Here is a 14,257-nt window from a genome sequence, read left to right as displayed (position 1 = left end):
GCTCTAGAAAACCATCCCTAACACACTCCAGAAGCTCGTCCTCCACAGCATTAGTGCTCATTAGTTTTACCCAGTCTATGTGCAGATAGAAGTCGCCCATAATTACTGTATTACCCATGCTACATGCTTCTCTAATCTCCTGATTTATACCATGCTCCACATTACCACTACTGTTTGGTGGCCTCTAAACAATTCCTACCAATATTTGCTACCCCTTGCTGTTTCTTAGCTCCACCCAAACAGATTCCACATTTTGTTCTTCCGATCGGAGATCTCCCCCTGACTAATGTACTGATCCCATCCCTTATTATCTGCGCAACACCACCTCCTTTTCCTTTTTTTCTGTCCTTCCTAAATGTCGAATATCCTTGAATATTCAGTACCTAGTCTTGGTCACCCTGTAGCCACGTTTCTGTAGTAGCAATTAGATAATACCCATTTACCTATATATAAATCATTTATCTTGTTGCGAATGCTGCGTACATTCAGGTAGAGTGCCCTTAACCTTGTCTTCTTGAATTATTCTGCATTATTCCCTTGTTACAGATCTGCACTATTTTTGTCATTTGATTTCAATGAACTGAAGATCGGGTTCTGCAACAAGCTGTTGAATCGCTCTGATAAATCACCCTACCTCAGGCAGCAAGGTTGAACGTTACCCCCATTCCTGCCAGAATGTGCTGCCTGCTTCAGCATGAAGTCCATCTAACCATTTCATCAATTGAAAAGTTTTTCAATTTTTTGTTTATTGATATGCTCAACAGACTCCTCCTAATCTCAATTCAACCTGACACTTCTCCCCTCCTTCCCCCAAAATTGAAGCTGGTACTCGTTCTCCCCATGGCCCTGTGTTCCCCTGCTGTCAACCCCCCGCCAATCAAGTTGGCATTCAACTGAAACAGCATCGAAGATACTAACTGTGTGTGAATGGATGACTGCACTGTGTAGTCTGATACACGTGAGCAGGAAGGTCTCAGGTTGACTGTGATCTGAGCTGAGTTTGCTGGTCTCGGCCAGAGCAGTGGTGGACACAATATAATTGGTTTCCGTATCCATTGTCTTGGCTCCCACGAAGAATGGGCCCTTTGGGGCAAGTTACTGGAGAGCCACTGACATTCCCTGGCATGACTCAGCAGCTTCAAGATAGGAGGGAAGAACTAATTGTTAACTGTGATGCTGCATTTGCACTTTCCTGCTAACATTCTGTATTTTATTTAAATGCTTGGGTGTGGCGTGGGGGTGGGTGGGAATGAAATTGTTACCCCTATGAGTTGAATGTTCTTTTGCATTTTATTTTCCTGTAATTCTGCACCTGTAAGATGGATGGGATATTAAAATGATCAATTTGGCTCAAAGCTTTGTATGTCTGTCTGTGAGTCAGAGGTAATGGTTCAAGCCTCATTGCAGGGCTTGATATTTCAGTACAGTACTGAGGAAGTGCTGGATTGTCAGATGTGAGGTCTCTTCTGCTTGTTAAAGTGAACTTAAAAGAACCGATGGCACTATTTTGTTGAAGAGCAGTGAGTTCTCCCTAATATTCTGGCTGACATTAGTCCTTCAACCAACATAACTAACAGATTAAGTCATCATTTATCTTGTTTGTTGTTTGTGGAAACTTCTGCAAAAATTGTTTGCCTACACAGCAATAGTAAATGCACTTCAAAAGTAAATTCAATGACTGTGTAGCACTTTGCAATATCCTGAGACATTGAAAGGCACAATATCAATGCAAGTTCTTTTCTTATGGAAAAAAGTATTGGGTGTTCCTTTCTAGTCATAGTAATTGTGTTTAAACATACAAAAAAGCTGCTTCAAATTTCACAGCAGCAAAACCTTTGTCAAAGGTGAGTGCGTCTGCCTAATGTAATTGTTATGATGCTGCATTATGTTGGGTATATTAAAAAATAAGAGTTCATGAAGAATGTATGACTCCAAATATGTTTGTTGTTTCATTGTGTTTAATTTGTAAATAGATGCTGTGACTGAATAAAGTGTAACTATATCATATTCATGTCAAGATCTGTCTGAGTCATAGAGTCATTGAATTATACAGCACTAAAACAGGCCCTTCGGCCCATTGTGTCCATGCCAGCCTTCAAGCAGCTATCTATTCTAATCCCATTTTCCAGCACTTGGCCTGTGACCTTGCATGCTATGGCGTTTCAAGTGCTCATCCAAATACGTCTTAAATGTTGTGAGGGTTCCTGCCTCCACCACCCCTTCAGGCAGTGTGTTCCAGATTCCAACCACCCTCTGGGTGAAATGTTTTTTCCTCAAATCCCCTCACCTTAAATCTATGCCCCCTGGTTATTGACATCTCCGCTAAGGGAAAAAGTTTCTTCCTATCTACCCTATCTATGCCCCTCATAATTTTGTATACCTCAATCAGGTCCCCCTCAGCCTTCTCTGCTCTAAGGAAAACAACCCTAGCCTATCCAGTATCTCTTCATAGCTGAAATGCTCCAGCCCAGGCAACATCCTGGTGAATTTTCTCTGCACCCTCTCCAGTGCAATCACATCCTTCCTATAGTGTGGCAACCAAAATTGTACACACAGTACTCCAGTGGCCTGACTAGTATTTTAGACAGCTCCATCATAACCTCCCTTTTCTTATATTCTATGCCTTGGCTAATAAAGGCAAGTATCCCATATGCCTTCCTAACCACCTTATCTACCTGTGCTGCTGCCTTCAGTGATCTATGGACAAGTACACCAAGGTCCCTCTGACTTTCTGTACTTCTTAGGGTCCTACCATCCATTGTATATTCCCTTGCCTTGTTAGTCCTCCCAAAATGCATCACCTCACAATTCTCAGGATTAAAATTCCATTTGCCACTGCTCTGCCCATCTTACCAGCCCATCTATATTGTCCTGTAATCTAAGGCTTTCCTCCTGACTATTTACGACACCACCAATTTTTGTGTCATCTGCGAACTTACTGATCATACCTCTTATATTCACGTCTAAATCATTAATGTACAATATGAACAGCAAGGGTCCCAGCACCGATCCCTGTGGTGCACCACTGGTCACAGGCTTGCAATCGCAAAAACAACCCTCGACCATTACCCCCTCCTGCCACTAAGCCAATTTTGGATCCAATTTACCAAATTGCCCTGGATCCCATGGGCTCTTACCTTCTTGATCAATCTCCCATGCAGGACCTTTTCAAAAGCCTTACTGATGTCCATGTAGACTACATCAACTGCTTTACCCTCATCTACGCACCTAGTCACCTCCTCGAAAAATTCAATCAAACTTGTTAGACATGATCTCTGCTTGACAAAGCCATGCTGACTATCCCTGATTAATCCCTGCTTCTCCAAGTGGAGATTAATCCTGTCCCTCAGAATTTTTTCCGATAGTTTCCCTACCACTGCTGTTTGACTCACTGGCCTGTAATTACTTGGTTTATCCCTGCTACACCTCTTCATTAAAATGAATTAGCATTTCTTCGCTATGTGGGAATGTTTCATAGAAAACTGAACAGGAAAAAATTAATTTTCTTACAATCATGGAATTTTACAGCACAGAAGGAGGCCACTCGACCCCATCTAGAATGGAGCTTGAATTCCTGATGTCTGACTAATAGTTAAGAGTGCAACGACTGAACCAAGGGTGACCGACAATCCTCCAAGATGTTGGACCAGAGCAGAAGGACCTTAACTATGTGTTTAATCAGGGTTGCACCTGACTGTGCAATAAAAACCGAAAATACTGCAAGTACAGCAGTTCTGTTATTGTCTGGAAAAGAAAATAACGTTTAAGGTCTCAACACTGGTGTAGGGTCTCCATCTGAAACATTCATTCAGCTTTGTTACTTGCAAATGCCGATGGCTCTGCTGTGTATTTCTGGCATCTTCTGTTTTAATTTCATATTTTTAGCATTCATAGTGTTTTCATTCTATAACTATGAATGCCGTGCAGACCAGGATAGTTTCATGTTCAGTCAATTGCTGTCTACACCAGAATTCGTGCCACTGATTATCATCCAGCAACAGCTATGGGAAGTTTGCGAACATGGTCAGGCGCGACTGCAATATTGCCCACCCACTGCCAACTAGCTTGCTGACAGCCAGTGTGAGAGATCACACATGGCTATTTGGCAATGGTACTGCAATCTCACATGAACCTTTACCCTAACAAGAAGTCAATTTCTTACAACAAACAGGAAAACATTAAAGCTGTACTGAGCATTTGGCAATGATGCAGCAGGGTGATGTCAGGATGAAAACTACAATTTCGAGGAGAGACTTGAGATGCTGCAACTATTTCCATGGGACAGAGAAGGCTGCAAGAAGATTTAATAGATTATTTTTAAATTATGAAAGGTTTTGATAGGGAAAGATTATTTCCTCTGGTTGAAAAATTTGTGACAGGGGGCCATTAATTTAAAATCATCATGAAGAGCAATTTGTTTTACATGGAACTGTTTGAGCATGGAATGCTTTGCCACAGGGAACAGTTGAGGCCGAGACCTTTATATCATTTAAGTGAAAATTGTATAAATATTTGAAAAGCAGAGAAACGTACAGAACTACGGCGAGAGGCAAGGGCAGTGGGATTAGTTTTTGATTGCTGTAGTCAGGAGTTGACAAAGACACAACTGACTGGGCTTCTGTGCTGTAAACCTCTGTGGTTCCAAGAGAGGTTTTATGATTAAGGCACACACAACTGTTTCTAAATTACACAATAAATATTCCTGTAACTAATTACAAAGTTGAGTTTCAGCTTTTTCACATCAAACTTACTTTGGCTAAATCCAGAAGTTTGTGTTTAAACGATGGCGCCATTTGCATTGCCCGGATTTCACGGATCAGCTCCGATTTTTTCCTAATTTCTGCGTTTGTCTTCTGCAAGGACTGCTGAAGCATTTCTTCTGTTTCCTTATTCATCTCCTTAGCTGAAAAAAGAATATCATCAGGTACGAGTATTTACTAATTATCTATGCATTGTTGTCCGTGTTCTCGGGACAAAGTCAGGCTGCACTATAATATACTTTGTCAGGTCTATTCGTAAATAGAGACAAAATGATGTAATTTATAATACAGCTAATCAACAAAATAGGTACGTTTATATATACTAGTGATTTTGCAAGTGCTGAGCCGGAGGATGCATTGCTTATGAGGAAAGAGATGTAATGCAATATAATTATAATCTATTATTTAGTCAAATTCTGTTTCATTATGTAAGATTTTGGTATTTTTAACAGAGTTTGGGGGATTAAATTCCACAATTTTTTGTAGATATTTTTTGTGAAAACCAGTAAGTTCCTTGACCTATGTTTTTGATAGGTACAGTCAGGTGTCAACTTGGACCCAGTGGTAGCACTCTTCCCTCTGAGGCACAAGATTGTGGATTGAAGTCCCACTTTGGAGACTTGAGCACATAATCCAGACTAACAGTTGCAGTGGAGCACTGAGAGAGTGCTGTACTGGTGGGGATGCTGTCTTTCCAATGAGATGTGAAACTGAGGCACCCTCCGCCTCTCAGGTGGACGTAAAAGATTCTATGGCAAAGAGGAACAGAGGACTGGCCTCCCAACCCTGATATCCTGGCTAACATTTATCCCTCAACCAACGTCATTTATCACATTGCTGTTTGTGGGACCGTGCCGTGTGAAAATTAACTACCATGTTTCCTACACTGCAACAGTGACATAACTTCATCTGTCTCAACACTACCTCTCTTCAACCCTGCCATTGTCTCAATGCTGTCACCAGTCTTGGATAGACCTTTTTTTTTTCATTCTTTCACGGGATGTAGGCATTGCTGGCAAGGCCAGCATTTTATGCCCATCCTTAATTGGACTTGACAACTGAGTGCCTTGCTAGGCCATTTCAGAGGGAAAAGTCAATTACATTGCTGTGGGTCTGGAGTCACATGTAGGCCAGACCAGATAGGGTCGGCTGATTTCCTTCCCTAAAGGACATTAGCGAACCAAATGGGTTTTTACGACAATCAATGATTCATGGCACCATTACTGAGATTAGCTTTCAATTCCAGATTTTTAAAAATTAATTAATTGAATATTGCTGAAAATAGAGACATGCTGTCGAAGCTTTTCATCTTGCACTCATCAGGACAATCCGCAAGAATACCAATGTAAGGTAAAGCAACAACTTTATGAGAAGAGAGTGCTGATTGATTGGCAAGCAAACTCTGATTGGTAGAGGCATTGCCATGGAGAATGCACCAGTTTATGGTGACTGACTGTTAACTGCCAAGCTTTGTTTGAAATTTAATCCAGGAGCTTGACTCTGATTGGTTAAGGCATTGCCCTGAGGAATGAACCAGCGGATTTTTTTTTTAATTTAGAGATACAGCACTGAAACAGGCCCTTCGGCCCACCGAATCTGTGCCGACCATCAACCACCCATTTATACTAATCCTACATTAATCCCATATTCCTACCACATCCCCACACCACCTACCTACACTAGGGGCAATTTATAATGGCCAATTTACCTATCAACGTGCAAGTCTTTGGCTGTGGGAGGAAACCGGAGCACCCGGCGAAAACCCACGCGGTCACAGGGAGAACTTGCAAACTCCGCACAGGCTGTCACTTATTTTGTTTAGCTGAAACAGGTGCAATGTGTGTACATGTTCTTTCCGTCTGCAAAGAACAGGGTCCTGTGTATTAATATATGTAGCTTCCAGTACATGTGAATTTAAATTCCACCAGCTGTCATGGTGGGATTTAAACCCATGTCCCCAGGGCATTAGCCTGGGCCTCTGCAATTTCCGCAATTGTCTCTAGTTAAACACTGGGAAAACTGAAGCCATTATCTTTGGTGTCTACCACAAACTCTGTACCATTGGTACTGATTCCATCAGTATTGATAGAAGTGGGTGAGAAAATTGCAGATGTGTTACTCATAATTTACCAAAGAGCTACAGATTCAGGAACTTTGCCTTTGGATTGTGAAATTGCAAATATCATTATTAGTTAATAAGGGAGGGAGAAACCAGGTAACTATAGACCTGTCAATTTAATATCAATTGTGGGAATGTTACTGGATTCTAATATTACTGACTAAGCACTTGATCAAGTAAGAGCTAACCAAATAACAGCATGGATTTGTACAGGGTAGGTCATTTCAGATGTCTTCATTTTTTGACAAGGTCACTAGCGTGGTAGATAGGAGATCGTCTATGGTTGTATGGAATTCCAAAAGGCATCTGAGTGCACAAGCGTTCTTAGCAAAAATGAGAGCACATGGAATTAGAGGTAACCTTGAGACATGGGTCAGTAATTAGTTGTGAAGTTGAAGGTCGGGATCAAGGCAGATGTGACAAGTGATGTTTCCTAGCAATCTGTACCATATATATTAATGACTTGGACGAAGAACTAGAGAGTTGTATAGCCAAGTTCACACATGACACTGAGTTAGAAGGCACATTAGGCTGTTTGGATGGGAGGAGGAAGTTCCAAAAACACAAAGACAGATTAAGTGAGTGAGCAAAACTACGCAAATGCAGTTCACTGTGAGTTTCTTTAGACCTGAGAAAGATAACAACATAAGAAGTAGGAGTAGACCATATGGCCTCTTGAGCCTGCTCCGTTATTCAATAAGATCATGGACGATCTTCTGCCTCAACTCCATTTTTTGGAATATTTTGTTAATGGTGAGAGCTGTAGAGGAGCAAAGGGATGTGGGTATTCATGTACACAAATTACTAAAAGCTAGTGTACAGGTACAACAAGTAATCTAGAAAACTATAGGAATGTTGGTCTTTAGAGGCTAAGAATACAAAATTAATGAAATGAGTGGGCAAAAATTTGGCAAATGGAGTATAATGTGGGAAAATGTGAAGTTATCCACTTTGGCAGGAAGAATAGTGAAGCAGCAAATTATTTAAATGGAGAGAGATTTCAGAACTCTGAGGTACAGCGGGATCTGGGTGTCCTGGTACATAAATCACAAAAGGTTGGTACGCAGATACAGCAAGTGATTAGGAAGGTAAATGGAATGTTTTCATTTATTGCAAGGGGAATGGAATATGAAATTAAGAATGTTTTGCTACAGTTGTCTAGGGTATTGGTGACACCACATCTGGAGTACTGTGTACAGTTTTGGTCTCCTTATTTGAGAAAGGATATAAATGTATTAGAGGCAGTGCAGAGAAGTTTCACTCGACTGATATCTGGGATAGGGGTGTTATTTTATGAGGAAAGGTTGGACAGGTTGGGTCGGTAGCCATTGGAGTTTAGAAGAATGAAAGGTGATCTTATTGAAACATATCAGATCCTGAAGGGACTTGACAGGGTGAATGCTGAAAGGATATTTCCCCTTGTGGGAGAGACTAGAACTAGGGTACACAGTTTAAAAATAAGGGGTTGCCCATTTAAGTCAGAGATGAGAAATTTCTTCTCTCAGGGGTTGTGTTCTATTTTAGACACTGCACCTCAGGAAATATATCTTAGCCTTGGAAGGGGTACAGTGCAGTTTCACCAGAATGATACTGAGGCTAAAAGGGTTAAATTATGATGACCGGTTCCATAAACATGACTTGTAGTCCCTTCACTTTTGAAGTTGATCTAATCAAGATGACTGAAATGATAATGGGTTTGATAGAGTAGATACAGAGAAACTATTTCCTTTGACAGAGAACAATGTAAATTAGATTTAGGTCATTCAGGTGTGAAATCAGGAAATATATTTTCACTCAAAGAGTAGTGGAAATCTGAAATTCTTTCCCACAAAAGGCGGTGGATGCTGGCATCATAGAATCAGAGAAAGTTTAAGGCACATAAAGAAGCCACTTGGCCCATCGTGTACGTGCCGGCCAGAAAATGATCCATCTATTTTAATCCCACCTTCCAGCATTTGGTCCGTAGCCCTGTATCTTACAGCACGTGGTGCATCCCCAAGACTCCTTTTGAATGAGTTGAGGGTCTCTGCCTCAACTACCCTTTCAGATCATCACCACCCTCTGGGTGAAAAAGCTTTCCTCATCTCCCTGTAATTTTTCTACCAATTACTTTAAATCTATGCCCCCTCGTTACTGACCTCTCTGCTAAGGTGAATAAACCCTTCACCCCCACTCTATCCAGGCCCCTCAAAATTTTGTACACTTCAATCAGATCGCCCCTCAGACTTCTCTATTCCAAGGAGAACAACTCCAGCCTATCCAATCTTTCCTCAAAGCTGCATTTTTCCAGTCCTGGCAACATTCTCAGAAACCTCCTCTGTACCCTCTCTAGTGCAATTACATCCTTTCAGTAATGAGGTGACCAGAACTGCACACAGTACTCCACTTGTGGCCTAACCAATGAGTTATACAGTTCCAGCATAACCTCTCTGCTCTTGTATTCTATACCTTGGCTAATAAAGGAAAGGATTCCATATGCCTTCTTAACCACCTTATCGACCTGTCCTGCTACCTTCAGGGATCTGTGGACATTCACTCCAAGGTCCCTTACTTCCTCTACACTTCTCAGTATTTTCCCATTAAACATGTATTCCTTTGTCTTGTTTGACCTCTTACTTGAAATTTTCAAAGTATCAAAGGTTATGGATCAAAAGCTGGAAACTGGAGTTGAGGTACAGATCAGACAAGATCTAAGTTAATTGTGGAACAAGCCTGAGGGGTTGAATGACCTCCTCCTGATCAAATCACACTTCAGTCGCTGGCTGAACTGGACTTCCCGTAGGCTTGGTGTCCTATTCAACACCGTGGTGAGCTTCTAACCACATATCCCTACCTTTCCATCACCAAGACCATCTACTTAAATCCCCACAATATCACTCCTCTCCTGCCTCAGTCCATCTGGCATAAACCTGATTGGAGAAATCCACACATGAGGTTATGGGTTGCAGACTTGGAAAGCAACAACAATATTCAAAGACTCCACAAAAGAAAGGGAGGTTGGAGATGGGGCTGTATTTTGCAAGGACAGAGTAATTTCTTTGAGAACGGGGTTCTGTGGCTTTGAAAGAGAGAGGATAGAAAACTGAGATATACATTAATTAAATGTTATAACATAGATGCTTAGACAGAAGCTAAGGGAAAGTCAAAGGATTCTCATTGCTCAATGAGTTGTTGCATGTAATTCTGTTCACCAAAAAATGTATAACTTGTGTGAGTCACATGGGGTCATTTTATGAGGAAAGGTTGAACGGGTTGGACCCATACCCATTGTAGTTTAGAAGAAATAGAGGTCATCTTATTGAAATATATAAGATCCTGAGGGGACTTGACAGAGAGGATACTGGAAGGATGTTTCCACTTATGGGCGAGACTAGAATTAGGGGACACAGTTTAAAAATAAGGGGTCTCCCATTTAAGACAGAGATGAGGAGAAATGTTTTCTCTCACAGGATCGTTAGTCTGTGGAATTCGCCTCCTCAGGGAGAGGTGGAGGCCAGGTCATTGAATATATTCAAGGCTGAGTCAGATAGATTCTTGATGGACAAGGGAGTTCAGGTTTATGGGACAGGAAAGTGGAGTTGAGCTACAATCAGATCAGTCATGATCTTATCAAATGGCGGAGAAGGCTCGAGGGGCCGAATGGCCTACTCTTGCTCGTAATTCATATGTTCAGTTTTTTGGAAGGGGTACAGAATGGTCAGACACTGGTTCATGGTACTGACAACCGAGTGATTGAGACCTTGATCTTTCTGATGCTGCCATAAGCAAACAATAAGAAGAATTCACCTGCTTTGCTATACTGAGCATGGGAAAATACAAGGGAGGGTCACGCCAGCCTCTTTCAGCCAGTTTTCATTGCAATTTTGGTCTGTGAAGATCTCAGTCAGTAATGGTTCGTAGTGCAGGGGGACCCATGCAAGGGGAAGGGGAGAAAATTCCTTGAAAAGGAAAGACACATTTATATAGCAGCTTTCCTGACCACAGGACGTCCCTAAGTGCTTTAAAGCCAATAAAGTACTTTTGAAGTGTAGTCACTGTTGTAATGTAGGAATAACAAAAGATTTATATGACTGTTTATTTCCCATTTCCATTTCTTGCAGGATTGCAATCAGACACTAGATGTCATGTTTCATTGCTGCCCATTCTCGATTTTGAACAGACATCCTGTGGTCCAGTCAATCTATTCTTATTTTTATATTGCCATCTACGGCGAATTACCCATTACCATTTTTTTTTACCTCGGCACTGCCATCATAAAGAGCTGTCTGGCCCATTGATGAGATAATTCATCAATGGCTTAGTGCACACATTATGAGCCTATATGGAAAGTATTGATAGTTTCTCTGAGCAACAACAACTTGCATTTACATAGCATTTTTAATATAGTAAAATATCCCAAGACACTGCACTGGAGCGATTCTCAAACAAAATTTGACACTGACTCACGTATGGAAGTAATTAGGATCAAAAGCTTGCTCTAAGAGGTATGCTTTAAGCAGCATCTTAAAGGAGGAGAGAGGTAGTGAGTTTGAGGGATCGAATTCTAGATCTTAGATCCAATGATGGAATTCAATGTTCCTGCTCTCTGCTGGCTGAAACACCTCCCCTCCCCTTTGGAACTGGCTGTTAAACTTCACTACTGTGAGTTTTAGCTCCGAATGGACTGAGAGATACTGCAGGAACAAAATAAGTTGGTTTCCTGTTAATACTAAATAAAGACATTGGAGTACATTTTATTTTGTATGTAAAGCTAAAGAAAATTCTTTTACCAAATTGGTATTATAACCCAATTAATCATATTAAAATCTAAGCCGACATGCTAGTGTAGTACTGAGGAATCACTACATTATCACAGCTGTCACTTTTCAGCTAAACCAAGCTCTGCCTGCCTATTTCTGTGGTTCAGATGGACTTCAAAGATCGAAGGACACCACAGAGTTTTCCTGGTCTCCTGATCAATATTCCTTCCACAGTTAACAGCACCAGAAGCTGACCATTCATCCCCATTGCTGCCTGTGGGGGCTTGCTGTGTGCAAGAAGGCCATGTTTATCTACATGACTGTAACAAAACTTCAAAATGAATGTTTCTGAAAGACCCTGATAAAATACCATATAAATACAAATCCTCCTTTCTCTTCGGATTACCAAGAACACTTCTTTAACTTTGCTGAAATATTATACCATAAAATATTACTGAAGATCAAAGATATAACGATTAGGGGTAAAGAAAGGAGACAGGGAAGAAGTTAAACTTTTTAGTTAGTGACAAAACTTTCTGGGTTGGGAGATAATGAAAACTGGGCAAATCACCAGGAGTTTGGGACAGAATACAGATGCATCAGATGTAGGAAGCATGTTAAATTCCAATCTAGGGGAACATGGGCAACTCTTTTGCATGCCCCCTACCTCTCGTACCACAGCAAGCCTTGGGGACATGTCAGGGGCACTCCTAGATTACTATGGGAATTCCACACAGTGCATCACCCCAAGGGTCCAGCAGAGAGCTGGTGTAGGTTCTGCACTGGGCTTCAGGAAGGCCCAAGGCTGACTGACACAAAGGTAATCAGTCCCAGTGGGGATCAATTATCTTGAAGATCATTAGGGGCGATCTAATTGAGATGTTTCACGATGATTTACAGATTTGATAGAATACATAGGGAAAGTATTTCCTCTGGTAGGGGAGTCCAGAACAAGAGGGCATAACAGAGCTGGGCTGTTCAGGGGTGATGTTAGGAAGCACTTCTTCACACAAAGAGTAGTGGAAATCAGAAATTCTCTCCTCCAGATAGCTGTTGAGGCTGGGGCTCAATTGAGAATTTTAAAACTGAGACTGATAAATTTTTGTATTAAGGGTATTAAAAGTTACCGAACCAAGGCAGGTAGATGGAGTTAAGATAAAGATCAGCCATGATCTCACTGAATAGCGGAACAGGTTCAAGAGGCTGAAATGCCTCTTTCTGGCTGCCTTCCCTCTTTTGCCCTTTCTTGTCCTTGATGTCTCCCTGTCAGAATGGCAGGATGCCACCAGCCTAGTGGGAAAGTTGTCATGTGGCACCTCCACAGGTGAAATCAAAGTCCTCTCCAGCAGGCAGCTGAGAGTCTTGATATTACACTATACTTCAGTTCTGTAATATCAGAGGACTTTTTTAAGTGTTGCAGTGAATTCTCTTCAATGCTCGACCTGAGCAGGACAGCAATCCCTGTTAAATGTGTGCTTTCAGCTCAACTGACGACAGCTGATTAAGAAAATTGTTTTCTGAATGTGTGCTGCGAATGGGGTGTGTCAGCCCTGGTAGTGTTCATTGGGAAATTGCGGGCACACTTCAAACGATTTTCCGAGATTCCTCATTTAAGACATTCCTTAAAACCTTCAGCTTTGACCGAGCTTTTAGTCATCTCCCTCAATATTTCCTTAAGCGACTCAGTTTCACATTATGTTTAATAATGCTTCTGTGAAGCACTTTGGAACATGTTGCTACATTAATAATGTGATATAAATTCAAGTTGGTGATGGTGCACAAAACTAGGGGCCATAAATATAAGATAGTCACGAATAAATCCAACAGGGAGTTGAGGAGAAGCATCATTATTCACAGAGAGGTTAGAATGCAGACAATGGAGTATTTGAGATGACTAGCATAAATGCACTAGATAAGCAATTGAGGAAGAAAGGAATAGAAGGATTAGATGAAGAGGTGTGAGGACGCTCGAGATAAGCATAAACACCAGCATGGACCAACTGGGTTGAATGGCCTGTTTCCGGCCACTATTGTTCATAGTAATTCTGACACATGTGTGCGAATCGGCACTGCTCTTTGGGGTATAAAAGTGCCTTGTATTAAGAACCTGGAAAGGGAGTCTGGATTTTAAAAAGGGAAAAACCTATAGCATTCTACACATACCTATCTTCTGTTTCTCTTCCTGCAATTTCAATTTTTGCTGTTTTGTGTTGCAACGCTTTTTTATCACCCGCTCCACCAGTTCTTTTGCCTCCTTCTCTTCCTGAAGTTGCTTCTCTGTATATTTCTGCATCAATTCTGCTGTCTGAAATGATGGATGTTTAAGTTATACAAAGACCTGTGTTCTTTGAGGAGCACAGAGTGATAGCATCTTCCTAGATTTTTGTTTATTGACACAAACTATTGGATTTTATACATTCACCCTTAGATTACAGACAGATCCAGAGGAATTTCAGTCTTTCTGTGCTGGCCACTTGTTAAGTAAGTGATCAGCTCATGCAGATTCAGACACTGAAGCAGGGATCCAAATCCATGAGAAGATTAAGTATTTTTTTAAGGTGACCACTGCTGGTACTGCAGAAGCCTTGGACCCAGGCCCAGTGCTGCAGCCCTGGACCTCAGGTAATTGAGATGGGTTC

At 41.4% G+C, this 14,257-nt stretch overlaps 1 protein-coding gene across 3 annotated transcripts in view; it reads right to left on the bottom strand.

Annotated features, from left to right (window-relative positions):
- The window catches only part of cfap99 (cilia and flagella associated protein 99), a 248,906-nt gene that overhangs the window by 31,903 nt on the left and 202,746 nt on the right, over nucleotides 1–14,257 (bottom strand). For all 3 annotated transcript variants that reach the window (XM_068029224.1, XM_068029223.1, XM_068029225.1), the window contains 2 exons: nucleotides 13,782–13,923; nucleotides 4,752–4,903 (listed from right to left, as the gene is read on the bottom strand). In XM_068029224.1, the coding sequence (XP_067885325.1) occupies nucleotides 4,752–4,903; nucleotides 13,782–13,923 (294 nt within the window). The remainder of the gene's footprint in view (nucleotides 1–4,751; nucleotides 4,904–13,781; nucleotides 13,924–14,257) is intronic.

The sequence above is a fragment of the Heterodontus francisci genome, chromosome 4 (genome assembly GCF_036365525.1).
Source record: "Heterodontus francisci isolate sHetFra1 chromosome 4, sHetFra1.hap1, whole genome shotgun sequence".
NCBI lineage: Eukaryota > Metazoa > Chordata > Chondrichthyes > Heterodontiformes > Heterodontidae > Heterodontus > Heterodontus francisci.
Note: the sequence above shows the minus strand (reverse complement) of the source record. Positions and strands in the feature narration are given on the sequence as shown.